At 32.5% G+C, this 19749-nt stretch overlaps 4 protein-coding genes across 6 annotated transcripts in view; 2 read left to right on the top strand and 2 right to left on the bottom strand.

Annotated features, from left to right (window-relative positions):
• Positions 1-18: 18 nt before the first annotated feature.
• On the bottom strand, positions 19-4042 carry osgepl1 (O-sialoglycoprotein endopeptidase-like 1). Its single transcript, XM_051119935.1, has 7 exons — positions 3695-4042; positions 2134-2521; positions 1841-2045; positions 1052-1200; positions 695-825; positions 536-607; positions 19-221 (listed from the first exon to the last, which is right to left on the bottom strand). Exons 1-7 carry the CDS (start codon positions 3889-3891, stop codon positions 137-139), a joined length of 1227 nt encoding a protein of 408 aa, XP_050975892.1. The 5' UTR covers positions 3892-4042; the 3' UTR covers positions 19-136.
• Positions 4043-6255: 2213 nt separating this feature from the next.
• On the top strand, positions 6256-7720 carry adat3 (adenosine deaminase tRNA specific 3). Its single transcript, XM_051119936.1, has one exon. It carries the CDS (start codon positions 6256-6258, stop codon positions 7270-7272), a length of 1017 nt encoding a protein of 338 aa, XP_050975893.1. The 3' UTR covers positions 7273-7720.
• A 3111-nt stretch (positions 7721-10831) lies between these two features.
• On the bottom strand, positions 10832-17016 carry ormdl1 (ORMDL sphingolipid biosynthesis regulator 1). Of its 3 annotated transcripts, XM_051119814.1 has the most exons (6): positions 16912-16968; positions 16466-16536; positions 16190-16356; positions 14790-14972; positions 11757-11908; positions 10832-11480 (listed from the first exon to the last, which is right to left on the bottom strand). In XM_051119814.1, exons 3-6 carry the CDS (start codon positions 16235-16237, stop codon positions 11345-11347), a joined length of 519 nt encoding a protein of 172 aa, XP_050975771.1. In that variant the 5' UTR covers positions 16238-16356; positions 16466-16536; positions 16912-16968; the 3' UTR covers positions 10832-11344. The 3 variants fall into 3 exon arrangements, with proteins under 3 accessions (XP_050975771.1, XP_050975772.1, XP_050975773.1); XM_051119815.1 differs by lacking the exon at positions 16190-16356 and having other exon boundaries at positions 16912-16995; XM_051119816.1 differs by lacking the exons at positions 16190-16356; positions 16466-16536 and having other exon boundaries at positions 16912-17016.
• A 390-nt stretch (positions 17017-17406) lies between these two features.
• pms1 (PMS1 homolog 1, mismatch repair system component) overlaps positions 17407-19749 on the top strand; it is a 38038-nt gene continuing 35695 nt past the window's right edge. Inside the window, 3 exon segments of the mRNA XM_051119983.1 lie at positions 17407-17508; positions 17670-17811; positions 18119-18301. Coding sequence (XP_050975940.1) covers positions 17680-17811; positions 18119-18301 — 315 coding nt within the window. The 5' untranslated portion in view covers positions 17407-17508; positions 17670-17679.

Raw genomic sequence — 19749 nt, 5'->3', positions numbered from 1 at the left:
GTTCACACCCAGAGGTGATTGAAAAGACATAACATCATAAACTCAGAATTAAAGCATATGCAAAACAGAAGCATTTACATTTCTTTAAATAAATAATCATTTATTAATAAGTAGGAAATGCCCTTGCAACACCATGTCAGGAGTTTATTCTCAGTCTTAACGGGGGAACTTTGATTGCAGCATCTTTAACTTCTGAAGTGATGTCTAATCCAAGTGGTGCCCTAAAAACAAATCGAAAAAGTAATTACATCGAAACAACCTTCCTGACTAGAAATGATAAAAACAAGCACGAATGTTGTCAAGATCCTTGCCCTGGAAATCCTGGTTCAATCTGGCCAACCACAAACACCTTTTGTTCCTCAGACAGTTTTTTGCACTCTTCTCCTTGATTTGTTATAACTTTTGGTAGACTATAGTACTCCAAATGTTTTTTCTCAGTCTGACCGATTAGTACAGCCATAAGACCATAAACATGCATTGAAAATGTAAACAAGTCGAATATATTCTTAACAGAGCAAATGGCATCTTAACTTACTTGGGTTCATAGATGACCTCCTCGGTATGGGATATGATCCCTTTTCCTTGCTTTAGTCTCTCTATGCCATTCCTAACAACAATAGTGAGGAACCAAAGTCAGTGCCTTACACATGTCAACAAGGCTGTAAGGCAATGTGCACCATTTTTATGTTCTTACCATGCAATCATGACTCCATTATCAGTGCAAAATTTTGACGGAGGGCAAAGCAGATGCAATCCTGTGGCATCCGTGACAATTTTCAAAGTCCGTCTGATGTATTCATTACTTGCTACTCCTCCTGAAACAACCTACAGAGGTGCACAAAGGAATGATTGTTTGACTGAGGTAGAATTTTTACCAAATGTCAGTTCACCACAGGCATTTATTGGTTGAGGTAGAATTTTTACCAAATGTCAGTTCACCACAGGCATTTATTGGTTGACGTTTTTAAAATATTGTAAAATGATTAAGCCAAGCTCAAGTTAATTTTAATACGAAATGCCACAACTGAATCCTGGAGTGCTGTGAACTTACCAGAGCTGGATTATGCTGTGGTAGAAGACCTTTGGATTTACAGAACAAAATGGCACGATGTGTTCGTTTGGCTATGTGAGACGCCAATGTGTGTTGTGAGGCAGCAGCGATGTCTTTGACGCATGATAATAACTGTCCTTTTTCAACACCTGAGGAAACATAACATTACAGTAATGTAATACTGGTTAGGACTGGTTATATAAATACATTTTTTATTGTAATATATTGCAATTAGAATAAACATGTACATCACATACAAATATCCATTTATATATACAGCTGAAGTCAAAAGTTTACATACACATTGCAAAATCTGCAATGTTGGTTCTGAACAGCTAAACTGCCCGCTGTTCGCCAAAAAAATCATTTAGGTCCCACAAATTCTGCTTTTTTTCTGCATTTTTTTGTATTTGAACCCTTTCCAACAATGACTGTATTTCACACTTTCAAACACTCACTGATGCTTCAGAAGGAAACAACGATCCATTAAAAGGGGGTGAAAACTTTTGAACGGAATGAAGATGTTTACATTTTTCTTATTTTGCCTAATTATCATATATTTTTTTTTAATTTTGTACTGCTCTTTAGAAGCTACAGAAGATACTTACATGTTTCCCAGAAGACAAAATAAGTCAAATTTACCCTAATCTTCAAATTCCAAAAGTTTTCACCCCCGCCTCTTAATGCATTGTGTTTCCTTCTGGAGCATCAGTGAGCTTTTCAGGGTTATTTTGCCCAATATTTGTGTCCTTATGAGACACAAATGTTTAAAAGGACTAGATGAAGTACCTTCTTCTCTTTCTTTTTTGCCTATTGCCAGTGTCACCTGGTTTCGCAAACCAGCAAAAGAGAAATTGCAGTCGTAGATTTGCCCCATGGGTGACTTGAAATGAAACGCGAGTCGATTCCCCCTTTGCGCAAGAAGCTCTATGGCTTGTCCACCGCTTAAATTCGAGCACTCAGGGTGATTCCTAAGAGAAAGTCTTCTAGCAATCTGTCATTGAAAGGAAAGACAAACAGTTTGTATTATAAACATCCTACTGCTTTTTCCTGTATTTGAAACTGAAGTGATATCCTGATACCTTATCTAAAGTGTCCCCAGCTGCTTCATCTTGTGTTTGCCCCAGAAGAAGAAATTCATCTATTTCTTTGGCCAGTGCAAGAAGAGAATGACCCCCGGAGACAAGGAGCACGAGGAAAGGGAAGTCTACGGGGTGTAGCATTCTTACAGTGAGGGCATGTGCCTCCATATGGTGTATAGGGATGAATGGCTTTTCGTGATGTCTCACAAACTTAAGACTGAAATCCAAGCCGATCCCTAAGCTAAGGGCAAGACCAGGCTTCACTGTTGTGGCCACAGCTGCGAGTTCACCCGGTTCAATGCCACTTCTGTCTAAGGCCTCCTGGACAACTCTAGAGATGTTTTCTCTGTGTAGGCGTTGGGCCACAGTTGGGATAATTCCACCTGCACTGTAAGAGAATGAATCAAATTAAATGCACCATAATACAGCAACAATTGAGTAATTTTTATGCTTATCTTGTGTATATAAATATACAAGGCAAACTGTATATTTTCAATCACCTTTTTGCTATTTCTGGAATTTACATACCGAGGGGTGAGAACCAGAAGGGTGTAAGTGACATTTTGGATAAAATGGATATATATATATATATATATATATATATATATCAAATGAAAGCTCTTGATGAACTCTTTCTACTGGCAAAAGTATACTGTCATCCATGAGTGTACAATTTTTTATTAGAATCGATTGAAATCAGTACACAAAGTCATATCAAACTATGGTAAATTTTAGTTTTGGCCCTCCTGTAAAGTTGGTGAAATATCATCTCACTTTCTGGTTCTCACCCCTCGATACATGGTCCTAACCTGAAAATGACCTAAATTTATGGAAAAAAAAAAAATAAAAAAAAAGTTGAATGACAGAATTCACAAAAATATATAATTTAATTTATTTTCCAACTTGTTTTACATTAGGTATATAACACCAACATAAGAATCCATTACTGGCACTACTGACTAAAAGCCTGTCAGCTTTCAATCTGAAAATAAAAATATGTTTCTCCTCATAAACTAGTAAAATTATAAGTAAAATCATAGCAAAATATCCAAGCTTTTTTCCTAAACAATGACAGTGAATAGTAACTAGTAACTAGTTATTTTCAGTAAATAATGACTTTACTTTAATCTGTTTCTTACACAAAGCTATTGTATAGCTTATAATTTAAGGTCAGCGTTGTTATTGTTAATAAAATTAAGACTATTAAATCTTTTTTTGTGAACTGAAACAAGACTGACATAAAATAAAACATAAATATTAGAATAAAAACTTAAAAATGAAAGTGAAATAAAATAAGTTAAAGTTGAAGTACTACAATTACTAAAATATTTAAGAAAAATAGAGAAAAATAAATAATAAAACAAAAATAAATAATGAATAAAATGACAAAAGCAGTTCACAAAATAACTAAAACTTTAAAATAAAAAAAATACATTTATAGAGAGAGTGCTGTCAAATCGATTAATCGCATCCAAAATAAAAGTTTGTTTACATATATATATATATATATATATATATATATATGTATGTATATATATATAATTTATGAAGTTATATTTACTCCAGGTGTGTCTGTTTCTGAGAATGCAGAGATTCCCCCCAAATCACTCCAGTCTCGTCCATCACAGCCGCTCCGGTCTCATCGCAGCTCGTCTCAATCCCCAAAACCAGTCTAGGGCGCGCAGCACTGAAGGCTCTTGTCAATGTGCAGTGCTTCATCCAGTGCCTAACAGCTCCATTCAAAGCGCACGGGAACATACTGATTGCAATGGCAATTCAGTGTCGTTAACACTGGATGCTTTAACGCGACAGTAATCTGAAAGGTTACATACGCTTCAACAATTCAAGGACTCGAAAACACTGCAAAACTTGTATTTTCTTGTAAAACTTTATTCACGACCCTGTATGATCAAGGCGTTACATATAAACACGCCCTACTCACAACAAACGAAGTTGGGTTCCGTTTATCCGTTTAAGATGAAAATGACAAATAGCAGTATAGAAAAACAAATGTCTAGGCCAATGAATAATTAAGTATGCTAATAATAATAATACTATTATAGCTAAACGACTCATAAGTCCAAAATAAGAAACAATAGGGGAACCATTATCGCTTCCGCTTGTTTCCAACGGGATAGTAAAATAGGGGGAACGAAGACTCATGTGGGAGAGATGTTTTACTCTGAATTAAATGAATTCTTCACACTTGGCTGCTATAAAGTAGGTTTCAAGACTATTTCTAACTATTACTTAATATTTGCTAATTAAAGTCAATTGCGTACTTCACATAAGGTAATGGTGTATCAGTTCCGTGCATTTCTGAAAACAGACTCATTCATTCTGTGTTTGTTGGTAAGTTGACAAATAGAAGGAAGCATATAATCCATTTAAATTTAATTTAAACTGTTTAAATTTAAATTTAATTGTGTTTGTATTTGGTAATTTTTCCAAAGTTCCAATTTTTTTTTTGTTATATTCAATTTCATGACAGCTAATTTTTTTTTTTTAAAATAATTCTGTTACTGTATTACTAAGTCCATGACAATGTTATTTTAATATAATTAAGATACTATGCTAGTTTTTACATTTTTAAATTAATTATTTTAAATTAGGCTGTATTTTCATAGGGCATTTATTTATTTAGTTTTACTTTTAGTTAAAGTTTTGTTTATTTAGTTTATGTATTTTTGTCATTTTTATTACTTTTTATATGTAATTATTTTTTTTTTATTATTATTTTTAAGATATTTTAGCACAATTGAGCCAAGTAACTTAAACAAATGTTCTTGTTTTATGACAATTTTGATTAACTTTTTTGATCCACTTAAAATGTTCAGTACTGTGTGTTTGTGTGTGTGTATGTATATAAATATATATATATATATATATATATATATTTATTTATTATTTATTTATTTATATTATTTATTTATTATTACTTTTTCCAAGTAACTAGAAAAGTAACACATTACTTTTTAATTGACAAAAAAAGTTACTTTTTTCAAATAAGTAATGCCAGTTACTTTTCCCCCCATTTATGGATTAAAAGCTCTCCTTTCCCCATGTTGAGAGAAATTGGGAGTAAGATGTTAGTTTTAGAATAAATGTGAACATGCATTAATTCATCTCACTCACAAAAAACAGATTCAGTATTCCTCAAAATAAATAAAAACAGTGAAATTCAACTGAGAATATGACACAAACCTGCAATAATTGAATGTGTTAAATAATACAAATATCCTTTATGCATTTAATCCCATTTTATTAACCAATGTCTTTGCTGCCGACCTTCGATGATCCAATTCAACCATACTAATAAGCAAAAATTATTCAAGATAATCTAACATTTGTTTTCCTTTTTGTATTGCTGAAGAGTTGAAATTTTTTTCTTCTGTGATCTACTATACAGACGTGAATTTAATTTTCTCAAAGCCTGAGGCTTTTGGTGTGAAAAGGCTTTTACATTTGACAAAAATAGAACTTTTTATATTAAAAACAAACAAGAAAGCCCTGCCCGGATTTTAAAAATTAACGCAAAAGTAATGCATTACTTTCCATAAAAAGTAACTAAGTAACGTAATTAATATAGTAATGCATTACTTTTAAAAGTAACTTTCCCCAACACTCTATGTATATATATGTATATGTATATGTAATATGTATATATGTGTATATATATATATATATTTATGTATATATGTATACATGTATATGTATATATATATATATATATGTATGTATATATGTGTGTGTGTGTATGTATATATATATATATATATATATATATATATATATATATATATATATATATATATATATATATATATATATATATATATGTGTGTGTATGTATATATGTATATGTGTGTGTATGTATACATGTATATATATATATATATATATATATATATACATGAAGACTACAGTAATGATGCTGAAAATTCAGCTTTGATCACAGAAAAAAATAGATTTGAATATATATTAAAATAGAAATAATAAAAGTTTTAGTTACCTATAATAAGGACATTTTGAGTTCTTCAGGCAGTAACTTTTACTGTCACATTCTGCTTCTACAGATGACATCAGGAAACTCCTGACAATCTATTAAATGCGTAAAACAAGATGGAGCCACAAGCCAAAAAAAGAAAAGAAATGGACAAATGTGACACTTGGGATGTTCTTCCAGTTCTCTCTGATGAACAGTCTCGGGACACTGAATTGTTGGCAGCCTACGCAGCACCCATCATCGAGAAAAGACAAACATCTCGCCTGGTCAAAGAGCTTTCCCAGATCCATCCTTTACCCAGTCTGCAACACATAAAAAGAGTGAGAGCTTGCAAAGACAAAAGCACTCCTCATCCTTTAGAGGTCATTGTGTGCTTAGCCAGTGATGTGCAGGTCACAGACTGCAAAGGTGTTATGCTTACTGATCTGATTCCCTCACAGTCTTTTGACTCCAGTGGTTTAGGAGTGCCTTTCCTTGTCAAAATACCTGCCAATCCTCCACTGACTAGACCACAGTTTGAAAAAGCAAGTAAACACTGGCCTACCTCATTTCACGAGGATAAACAAGTGACGTCTGCTCTGAGAGGCCAGTTATTTACTGCCGATCAGAAGGCTAAAATGCAGGAGTACATGACGGCAGCTGTACAGGCTGCAAAATCAGGCGAGGAGATGGGAATGGATGCGGTGGGCGCTGTGATTGTTGACCCAGAATCTGAGCAGATTGCCGCAGTGGCTCATGACTGTAAGCGCGGCTCTCATCCGCTCCATCATGCTGTCATGGTCTGTATTGATCTTGTGGCCTGTGGGCAAGGAGGAGGCACCTACGATTACGAGAAATATCCAGCCTGTTGGTTTAACAGCTCTGAGACATTTAGGAACGCCTGCAATGGCAAAGAGAACGGTCTGCCTTATATCTGCACCGGATATGACCTTTACGTCACTCGGGAGCCGTGCGTGATGTGTGCAATGGCTTTGGTTCATTCAAGAATCAATAGAGTGTTTTATGGAGCAACCTCTGCAGATGGTGCCTTGGGAACCAAGTATAAAATTCACTGCCAAAAAGATTTAAATCATCACTTTGAAGTGTTTAAAGGGGTGATGTTAAATGCATGTGAGGCTTTAGAAAAAAAGTAATTTTTTTTTATAATTAGAGAGAATATTACATTGACATTTATGATGACATTTTAATTGTTTTTACATTTCTAACTCCAGCCAAATGTTTTTTTTATTAATTTGTTTTTATTTTTATTTTAAGATAGGACCATAATAAAAAGTATAGAAGGGAAACTGGATTGCTGTGTACTTTTAAATATAATATTCGATTAACAGACAATCAAAGCATGTGTCTTATATATACACTACCAGTCAAAAGTTTTTGAACAGTAAGATTTTTAATGATTTTTAATCATTTATTTGATCCAAAATACAGCAAAAGCTGTAATATTGTGAAATGTTTTTACTATTTAAAATGACTTTCTATTTGAATATATTTTAAAATGTAATTTGTTCCTGTGATCAAAGCTAAATTCTTAGCAAATATGCTGATTTGCTCTTCAAACTTTTTTTTTTTATTATTATCAATAATCAGGATTCTTTGATGAATAGAAAGATTCAAAGATCAGCATTTATATATATATAATACATATATATAATATTATATATAATATTATATATATATATATATATATATATATATATATATATATATATATATATATATATATATATATATATATATACATATACATATATATATATATATATATATATATATATATTTATATATTTTTTTTTGGGGGGGGGGTGAATTCTAGATATTATTACTTTTATTTAGCAAGGATGCTTAAATTGATCAAAAGTTATAATAAAGACATTTATAATGTTACAAAAGATTTTTTTATTTCAGATAAATGTGGTTCTTCTGAACTTTCTATTCATCAAAGAAACCTGGAAAAATTTTACTCCGCTGTTTAATTGCAATGCAACATAATAATAATAAATGTTATTTGAGCAGCAAATTAGAATATTACAATGTTTTCTGAAGGATCATGTGACTGGAGTAATGATGCAAAAAAAATTGACTGAATAAATTACATCTTAAAATATGTTCAAATAGAAAACAGTATAATAATAAATATTTTAAATAGTATTTCAAAAGTTTACATGAAAAACTTTACTGTTTGTAAAACTTTTGACTGATGGTGGTGGTAGTGTGTGTGTATATATATATATGTGTGTGTGTGTATATATATATATATATATATATATATATATATATATGTATGTATATATATATATATATATATATATATATATATATGTATATATATGTGTGTGTGTATATATATATATATATATATATATATGTATGTATATATATGTATATATGTATATATATATAAATATATATAAACATGTATATATGTATATATATATATTTTTAGGTTTAGGTTTCTATGTAAGTACTGGTACTTCTGGTACTTCTGATTGGGCTGAGGCTGGAATTTTAGCGAATTTGCAATAAAAGTATTTGATGGATGTATAATATGTGTCAAGAGCATTCACTCTGTATCATTATCTCATTTTTGACTGAGATGGCTTTTAGCTGGTTTTGCATCTGAACTCTTCATATAAAGTTTGGTAAGAAACTTTTAGTAACATTAAGAAATCTTTCCAACTTCAACTTTTCGATTAGTATTGTGTGTATTCTATGATTTTTAGTAAAAGCTTATATGACAGTGTATGATTTACATCAAATATATTTGGTATTTCACATAGGGGTGTGATATTGACAAAAATAATATCTCAACATTTTCTGGGATTTTATCGTTAATAATAATTAGACAATATTTTGCTGAGTGTGTTATTGTGCTGGTATCTTAAGGACCACCATGGACAGCTGACTCCTACATTTTTTGATATTCTTCATGTTCTGTGTGGTGGTCAGTTCACACTGATAGAAATTAATCTTTTCCAGTGACTTTAAATCAGAGGTCTCAAACTCAATTCCTGGAGGGCCACAGCTCTGCAGAGTTTAGCTCCAACCAGCTCCAATTCACACCTGCTTGGAAGTTTCTAGTGATCCTAAAGACCTGGATTAGCTAGATCAGGTGTGCTTGATTAGGGTTGGAGCTAAACTCTGCAGAGCTGTGGTCCTCCAGGAATTGATTTTGAGACCAGTGGTTTAAATAGATTTTTGCCTTTTATGGGCATTTTAACTTTTAAAAAGCCATTTTATTTCTAAAAGTGTGCATTATTTTTTGAGTCAAATGAAAAGCAAATGAAATCAATATCAACAAAATTCATATTTGCAATGCAAAGGAAACACAGAAGCTGCATCTGAAGTGGCATTTATTTACACACTGTTTAATGCAGGTCATGAATGCATTTAACCTGCAGCTACAAATGCATAAATAATGTTTTGATATGTTAAACATAAAACGTTGAATATTTAAAAATATTTAAATAATAAAAAGATACTTTTGATGTGGAATTAAAAGCGCCAGTAGGTGGCAGCAAGCCACAGTTAATAAGTGAGTCATTGCGATTGAACCGAATCATTTAAACAGTTGAATCATTCAGAAGCGAAACATGTTGCTGAGACGCAAACCAGCGATGTGGCTGTGTTTGGAATGATTTTTGTTGGCGAAATAGAGCAAAAACAGGCAATATGGTGTCTAAAACGTAAGTCTCTTAATTCTTGTCTACTGAACTGTTGTAAAAAATCAAGATCACATTTGTAATCATGGTAATTTTAGAGAGAAAAACGGCGCTCATCGTGTGATATTAACTATATGAAGTGGAAAACTCTATATACCTTTTCTGCCCCATGTTTTGAATTTGTTATCATTCTAAATGCATTTAGAATGAATCATGCAGGGAACGAACGCACTGATAAGTGTAGACTTCACGCAATCCGTCCACTGCACTCGGGACGTGTTTTGAATGGTTTTAGCAAAATACTCCATAATGTCAAATTGCACATCGTTAAAACAACAGTTGCGATATTATCGTAGACGATATGTGTCGCACACCCCTAATTTCACACCAGTTTTATTCTAGTGAAGAACAGAGTTTCTATTACTTTGCAAAGTTTTATTTGTTTGCAGCATGTCATACAACACATAACATACTATGTTCATACCTTTTCTCAAAACAAAAGGACAAAACAGTTGGCACAGTTGAGCCTTCGCAGATATTGTCAAAAGACAAGAAAGTGGAAGGATACAAATGGTTTAATGGGTCTATGTTACAGTTTCTCAACTTCAATAATACTGTGACAGAAAACAGAGCAAAGAAACATGATGGTTTGCTGAAGCTTGGTAATGATCTTGAATTTCACAATGACATACTGAAATGGAGTTAAAAGTCAACATGAAATTTTCAGATTCAGACAGAAGATGAAAGAATGTAGGGAAGAACTTGATGTTTTGTTTCAGGTGCAAAGGAAGCAGTTCAGAAATTATGAAGAAATATTCTTTGAAATAATGTGCACTGATAAAATGAGACCAGAAATATGTTATTAAAGTAAGAAAGTTCTATTTTTGATTTTTATGTTGATGTGAAAGTACTTAAAAGTCTAAACACTAAAGTTTTGTTAATGTTAATATTTTTTCATCGTTACTTATAAGCTGTAAGACATTAACTAAAAACTATACATAGTATTGTGATTGAACAAAATATTTTCAGGAAATCATGCAAACTGAGTTTTTATTTGATGTCGCTGAAGCAATGATAACATTAAAGAAACAGCAGAAAGGTTTCATGGCTTTTAAATGAGTTTAAAAACACATTTTGTCATTATCTAAGAACGTATTCAGAAATGTGAAGTGATGCTAAAAGCATAAATCTATCTTAGTGTATCAGTGTTGTGAGCACATTTGAACAAACAAAAACTAATTAACAAACCAAAAAAAAAACAAACACTTTAACCATGAAACCTGGGCCAGCCCAGATCCACGAGGATCACAAAACAACTAACAAAAAAACACATTAAATATCTTAAGTTATTAATGCTTGTGGAATTGTCCTCCTAACATGTCCCTACAACAATTTCTCAAGATATATCAAACAAAGAGACTCACAATTACACAGACTGTACAAAACTGCTAAGTGTACACAACTGCGGTACAAAGTACAAAGGGTTATCTCCTCTCTCGTATCAGGCAACAGCTCTGAGTTGGTCTGTGCCCTCTGAACACTGGGCTTAATACTTGTTTATTCCAAAGATCCGCACTCCGTGGAGTTGTGGCAGTTTTGGGATGAGAACACTCAAAAGCGAAGCTGTGTTTATCACAAAATGCGCTGTGTCGTATTTCGTGTAAAAGCTGGCGAGAAAATATCTGCGAAGACAAGAACAAGTATAAATAAACATCTCCAATGACCAAAATATGTCTATATTAGTCACTATTCGCATTTAGTAAACATTTCTTATGAGGAAAAAAGATTCATTTATCATTTTTTATATTTATTTTTAAATGCTGTGCAATTAGCTGATTGGTGTTTTAAGACCAGGCCAGCTTTCTAGGCGAGTAACTAGTTGAAATAGTATAAGAGAGCAATTAAAACAAACTATATCAGGTCTAAATGTTATGCAAAAGACTGCAAAAATAACTTACAAAATGATTGGTGAGATTGTAAAGAATTTTCTAGATGATGTGAACTGCACGCCGTAGTCCAGCTGTTCCCAGTGTGTGAGAAGTCTAGCCTTGCCCTGGTCTGGTGTTTCAAATGGTGTGCCTTTCACTGCATGCATAAACACATACATACCCTGCGGGAAGATAGAGAGATGATCCAAATGTCATACACACAATTCTCAAAAGTTTGTAACACTAGGAACTAGGGCTGGGCAATATCTAAAAAAAAAAAAAAAAAAAGATCTCGATATTGTCAATTTTTATGATATTCGACATATCTCTCGATATGTTTGCATTTGCTTATAAATAATAAAAAAAACATGATTTTTTTTTTTGTCCCATTTAAAAAAAAAAAAAAAAAACAACAAAAACAATTTAGATAGAAAAGCTAAACAAAATGTTTAGTGCAAATTCACTTACTGATTTTTATTAATTGAACACACGTATATGTATCTGAAGTAGTGCAAAACAAGTACATAGGTATTTCTTAGCTAATTTTGCAAATTTGGGGAAATGTGCCTCATGAATGTTCCACCACCATAAGCACAAATCAGTAGAATGTGGACTCATACATGGTTTATTTTACCTCATGTAGTCTGATTCATTATATTCATTTATATATATATATATAAAAATTAATACCAAAGATTTATGCATTCTCTCTGTCATATTTCATATTATGAAAACTGGTAAAACAAATAAAAAAAAAATATTCCTAATAGTACTAAAATTCCTAATAGTAATTCCAAATAGCAATAGCCTATGTTTCTCTGATCAAACAGCAGTTGAGTAAGTTCATTTATTCAGCGATCACAAACGCAAACAATACAGTCGAGATCTCATGACAGACTGGTTGAGACACTTTCATTTTGATCTCTGAACTCCAGCTTGTTTGCCTTTGCTTTTGAATCATCGTTGGCGCTTCCGCAATAAAGAGCGAGCTCGTGTGCATGGTTGCCCGATTGCTTAAAATAAGCAAAACACCGGAAAAATGTATCCTTATAACAGCAAAGTTCTGATTCAGGGATTTGAACTCTTGATATCTGGCAACAGCACACATGAAAGCTCGCGTGGTAGAGGCGTGTAATATGTAAGGGGATGTAACATTGGACGTTCGGCGCGTTCTTTTGGGAAAGTATGCTTGAATTTAAAATATTCGATATTCACCACATTTTCAAATTTTACATCGTCATCAAAATTATTGCGATATTATTGCTAATATTCGATACGTCGCCCAGCCCTACTAGGAACCTCACCTCGCTTGTGAAAAAATGAGCCAATCAGATTTTGCTCTCCCTATGATGTAGGAAGGGGATCTTATTATAATATTACCGCCCCTTAATCTGCACATTTCCACTCACGGCGCCATCATTTTGTTTTTTGCAAGTGACAACAGTGTACCAGTTCTAAAGCCATGGTAAAAGGTCGAGCAAAGTGCATGCTAACTGTTCTGTAGTTGGCTGCACAGATGAGCGCAGAGTATATTACTGTATATTACGCTGCTGCCACACAGATCTAATATAAACATGCGATTTCTTTCCCAGCTGTTTACCTTCACAGACATAACTGACTGTTTTTTAACTTCTGTTTGTTTTTAACCAAAACTTGTGTGTATTTGACAGTTAAAGTGCAATAAGACATGAAAGAGAAGTACTCACAAGCCATGCATGATTTCAGTGCGACAGACATAATCTAAACCAAACAGATGTTTTTAGCAGAGTATCTGAGGTACATACTGTAAAGGCACAGCCCTATTCTAGAAAAGTGGGAAGGGAGCAGCAGCTCATTTGCATTTAAGGAGACGTATGAAAACAGCACGTTTCTGCTTTCATTCCAAATAGGCATTTTTTTAAAACTATATAATTAATGATCTGTGGGGTATTTTGAGCTGAAACGTCACAGACACATTCTGGGGGCACCGGAGACTTATATTACATATTGTAAAAAGAGGCATAATAGGTCTCCTTTAATATTAAAAGATAGTTCTCATATAAACTGGTGGAGCATTTACTTTTCTAGTGGGGGCCTTGGTGGAAATTGGGAAGGTGAGGGAGCACAGGGGTAATAATGGCCAGGCCAGACCACTACAGGCCCGCTCGTGGTGCAGACACTGATGAAATGTGAGAAGTTTCTGTCCCTCAATTGTACGTCCAGGTAACTAAAACTTAGAAGATGCAAAAAGGTCATAAAATGTATCCATATAATTTGAATGGGTAAATCCCGTGATATGATCATCACACTGAATTTAGGCTTTTAATTACATGTAAACAGTGCTCAACACACATACAGAGCAATCCAAGCACCAGTGAGGCTGCTTTATTTGCCGTATGTGATGCGCACGTCATAGGTTTGTGTCAATAAAAGCCTAAATTAGACTTGCTCATCGTATAAAGCAACTTATGACTTTTTTGATTTTCTAAGTTTTAGTTCCCTGAACTTTCAAGTGAGGGACAGAAAGCTCTCAGGTTTCAGTAAAAGCATCTTAATTTGTGTTTCAAAGATTAACCAAACCCTTAGGAGTTTGGAATGACACGAGGGTAAAAATGTAGCTTTAATCACATGTATTTAAAAATACATTTTAAAATAAATTCATATAGAAAAGGTATTTTAAATAGTAAAAATATTTTAAAATTTTACTGTTTTTGCTGTACTTTTGATCAAATAAATGCAGGTGAGCTTGGTGTCTTTCTTTAAAAAAAACTGCAGACTTACTACACTTACTACTACACTGAAACATTACAGTATCCCTATGAATAGCTTTGCTTTATCATTGTGGCGCAAGCTGTCACACATCATCACATGCCAGAGAGCTTAAACTTGGTTGGTGATGTCATGCTGTTGACCTTGAATCTTTGTGCGAGCGAGTCCTTACATAACAATGCCACACACACTACTAAGGAAGCATCAATTGTCGAGACACCAACTGGCCTCTGGGCACTGCTGAGAAAATGTCAACCCATAGACAGGGGGACGAAATGGGATAGGACAGAAGATTATTCAACTGAAGACACTTACAAAATTGTGAATAACATTTGTGAGGGTCCACACAACAGGAACACTGAAGAAAGGAATGCTCAACAGTACAATGTGAAGCATTCCTACGCCAAGCGCATATGTCAGCCATATCCCCCGACTGTTCATCACACGGGTGTTTGGGTTCACTTCACTGTGGGCCACACCGACGTTCATCTTGCTTTTCTGTCAATAAACAAAAAAGTACACTGTAAACCATTATGTTGTAAATAAACATTTACTGGAGTACATTTTACAAGATTTTTTTTTCATTTTACAAGAATTTAATCCAATTGTGCTAGCAATTTCTGAGTGAAAACTGTTTCTACACCAGATTTTTTTTTTCCATTTAGTCCAAAATGTCAAAATGGAAATAGCAAGTCAAATAATACAATATTTCTGCACAGTGTAAGAAAGCTGTATAAATAAAATAACTAAATAATAAAAATAAAATATTTTGTAACACTTTACAATAAGGTGTCATTTGTTAACATTAGTTAAGTGTTAACTAACATAGACAAACAATGAACAACATTATTTATTCATCTTTGTTAATGTTATTTAATAAAAATACAGTTCATTGTTAGTTCACAGTGCATTAACTAATGTTAACAAACAACTTATAATTTTAATAATGCATTAGTAAATGCTGACATTAACATTAACTAATATTAATAAATGCTGTAGAAGTATTGTTCATGTTAACTAATGTTAACTAATGAACCTTATTGTAAAGTGTTCCCTAATATTTATTAATTACTTGTTGTTTATAATGCAATTAAATAATGCATAAAAAAAATAATTTAAAAAATATGAATGTATAGATTTTTTTTTCTGAATTATTAAGTGACAAAACATAACACTGAATTATTTGGTTGATCAATCAACTTTTAACTATTAATTAACTGATTAAACTTATAAAATGTATTGTAGTCAAGTTTTAACTAAAAGTATGACATGTAACTAAGTTACATGTTAGTTCAATCTAGTGCTGTCAAACGATTAATCGTGAAAATGAAGGTTTTGTTTATATAATATGCGTGTACTGTGTATACTTATGTATATATAAATACACATGCACATATATTTAAGAAATCTATTAAATATAAATTATTTGAATATAAATACATATAAATATTGTAAAAACATATACTGTATGTAACGTTTTATATATACATAATAAATATACACAGTACACACACGTATTTTACTATTAAACGAAAACTTTTATTTTGATGCGATTAATCGTTTTACAGTTGAAAAAAATTGTGATTAATGATGCACTACTACAATCTATAGTCAGCAATTGTTGTTTAATGACTTAAAGTACTAGCTAAGAGTGGAAGCTGTATTACAGATGATGTCTCGTCTATATGCCAACAAAAGCATGTTCACAAACTTACAATGGGCTGATTCTTTACAGTACTTTGCCCTAATGCATTACTGTTCATGCTGATCAACTTATTCAAATTATGTGCAAGAGCTCCGTTCTTCTTTGGGAGAGCAAAAGGGTGGAAGTGACACTTTATGGCCTGCTTGGTTTATCTGCCACGGTAAACAGTCTGGGGAGCTGTTTGAAAGTCAAAGTTCAGTTACTTAATACAAAGCTTATTTGTTTGGTCGTTTCTCATGTAATGATCTCTCACCAAAATAATTTACTCATCTTGGTTTCTACTCACCAAGTCAATTGCTTGTTGACATGTTACAATAAATGAAAATGTCTTCATTATTTCATGTCTTATTTTTATTGCTGCAAGAGATAAACAAGTCCATGACACAGATAGGGTTAGCAGCACAGCTACATGACAAAACACTGTCTTACTAATGCACAGCTCACTGTCTTCTCTCATTTAACCACTTAAATAAGACTTATTAAACATGCTATCCCCATGTTTGTGCTATTATAGTGAGTTGCTTTAGGTTTTGCGCATGAGCAATGCTCTTTATTTAGCATCAACTGCTTTCATAACAAACACCAGTTGCTTTTGTTTCACTCTACTTCAATTAAACACCTCAAACATCAATAAAAGCTCTCAAATCCCCCCATTATCTACCGATTTTGGCTCTTTTTATTTTTATGTAGCGGCATAAATGACTTGGTTTCATAAGAGTTAAGTAACGGTACCTTATTTGCGTTCGGGTGAAGCAGGCTGGAGCGCTGCCGGCCTCCGCTGCGCGCACTGCGGGCTGACTCACTGCACACACTCCGCTAGCACATAGGCTATCGCAGCTAACGGGATTAGAAGTGCAAATCTCGCGAGATTGGCGCACCACGCCCACCAAAAGCATGATGTTTACAAAATAAAAACACGTTAACTAAGACATCAAATCAGTTTTTTTGATTATTGGATAAGAATTGGCTTGCTGTTAGTCGGTTTTTAATAATGTGTGGAGTTTTATTCGACCATTTTAAAATGTAGAAAACGAATAACATTAAATGATGCTAACATAGTTATTACGTTATATAAGCTAATTTTGGGAATTTGTATATTTTTAGAGAGTAATAAGCATTAAAATGTTCATTTATTGATTTATTAGCAATGTAAATAAATAAACACAACAACGAAAAAACATCCAATCAAAGAAGAGAATAACAGTGACGTAATTTAGGCGCCAGTTATGTCATATCCGATACTGGAGCGAGTCTTCAAAACATGTGAAGTACACTTGTGTTATGAATTTGTTGGATATCTTTTAACGGATTATTATTATTTTACATAAAGTAAGTAGGATGGTATTTGACTCTTTTAAATGTAATCGTTTAACGTATCATAACGGTTAAACATATACACGTTCTGTTAGAATTCAAGTTGTTGTCAATAATCTGCTAAGATGACAGGTTTATCACTACTGTTGTCTTAGTTTTAAAACTTTTCTTCTTAGGGAGCACACTATGAAGGCGCTTCCACCTGAGACGGTGCGTCTGCTATGCAGCTCTCAGGTTATAACATCTGTCCTGAATGTTGTCAAAGAGCTGGTTGAAAATTCACTTGATGCTGGTTCCTCAAGCCTTGAAGTCAAACTGGTAAATGCACTTTATCAACAAACATATTGACAAGTACAAGGACACTTAAGATTGTAAATGTATTCATGTCATTAAATTAGACAACAAAATATTAAACTGTTGTCATAAAAAAAAATTCTTCACAAAATGAAGAATGACACCTTTGTGAACCTGAGATGATCTGGCTTCTTCATATATCCACTATATTGATATTTTGTTTCTAGGGCAATGACGTTCATACATTTTTAAATATACTTAAGTGTACAAATATCGTTGGGGCACTCTTAGTATCTGTGCTGAATCTGTGTTCGTTTTCTCTTGTGATCAGGAGAATTATGGATTGGATCGCATTGAAGTCAGAGACAGTGGTTCTGGTATCAAAGCTACTGATGTTTCTGTGATGGCTGTAAAACACTACACGTCTAAAATCTCTTGCCACGAAGACCTGGAGCGCTTAGAGACTTACGGCTTCAGAGGAGAAGCTCTGGCATCCATATGTGCCATATCAGAGGTTACATCATTTTTTAATTTTATTGCTTGAGTTAGTGATGCACATATATAAAAATTGCAGCCGAAATCGTTATTATGAAAATTATGAAAACGGTTGTCGCTGATATTAAAATTTTGGATTCTTATGGCTGAAAAATAAAACATACTAACAATAAAATCAGTCGTTTAAGATGCCACAAGTGAATTTAGGCAGGACTGTATTATGATGTACAGTGTACACTACCAGTCAAAAGTTATTAGACAGTAAGATTTTTAATGTTTTTTTTTTTTTAAAGAAGTCTCTTCTACTCACCAAACCTGCATTTATTTTATCTAAAATACAGTAAAAGCAGTAATATTGTGAAATACTTTTACTATTTAAATAAAACTGCTTTCTATTGGAATATATTTTTAAATATAATTTACTCCTGTGATCAAAGCTAAATTTTCAGAATCATTAGTTTAGTCTTCAGTGTCACATGTTTTCTTCAGAAATTTAGTTTATTATTATTATTATTATTATTATTATCAACATTTAAAACAGTTGAGTACATTTTTCACAGTACAGGATTATTTGATGAATAGAAAGATCCAAAAATCAGCATTAATCTGAAATAAAAAGTTTTATACACATTATACACTATACCATTCAAAAAACATTTTTGGGAAAGAAATGCTAGAAATGAATAATTTTGTTTAGCAAGGATTCTTTAAATTAATCAAAAATGATGATGAAGACATTTATAATGTTACAAAAGATTTCTATTTCAGATAAATGTTGTTCTTCTGAACTTTTTATTCATCAAAGAAACCTGTGAAATTCTACTCAGCTGTTTTTAACATATTAATAATAAAAATAAATGTTTTTTGAGCAGCAAATCAGAATATTAGAATGATTTCTGAAGGATCATGTGATGAGTAATGATGCTAAAAATTCAGCTTTGAAGTTGCAGAAATAAATTACATTTTAAAAAATATACAAAGAGAAAACAGTTATTTTAAAAAGTAAAAATATTTTTTATATTTAATATATTTTTGCTTACTTTAGATGAAATAAATGCAGGCTTGGTGAGCAGAACAGACTTCTTTAGAAAACATTAAAAATCTTACTGTCCAAAAACTTTTGACTGGAAGTGTACAGCATAAAAAATACATATACATTTTTTGAGATCTGAAAATATTGCGTTAAATTAAATGTAAATTACAATTATTTAAATTATTAAAATGTAAGTGAAAAAACTGTAGTATTAAAAATGAACTTTTAAATAATATCTGTTAAATATCCAGTAACATCCAGTAATCCAAAATTGATTGACATTAATACATTTTAAAAAAAATGCTAATATTGGCAGATAACTGCAAAAATGCAAAATATTGTGCATCTCCACTGAGTCCATTAGAATCCTTTTAATCATTGAATTACAAATAAAAAAAAAAAGTTTCCTCTATAACTGACCTTTTCTTCACCCA

Source organism: Labeo rohita, chromosome 9, assembly GCF_022985175.1.
Source record: "Labeo rohita strain BAU-BD-2019 chromosome 9, IGBB_LRoh.1.0, whole genome shotgun sequence".
Taxonomy (NCBI): domain Eukaryota; kingdom Metazoa; phylum Chordata; class Actinopteri; order Cypriniformes; family Cyprinidae; genus Labeo; species Labeo rohita.
The sequence above is the reverse complement of the archived record's forward strand: the minus strand, read 5'-3'. Positions and strand labels throughout refer to the sequence as shown.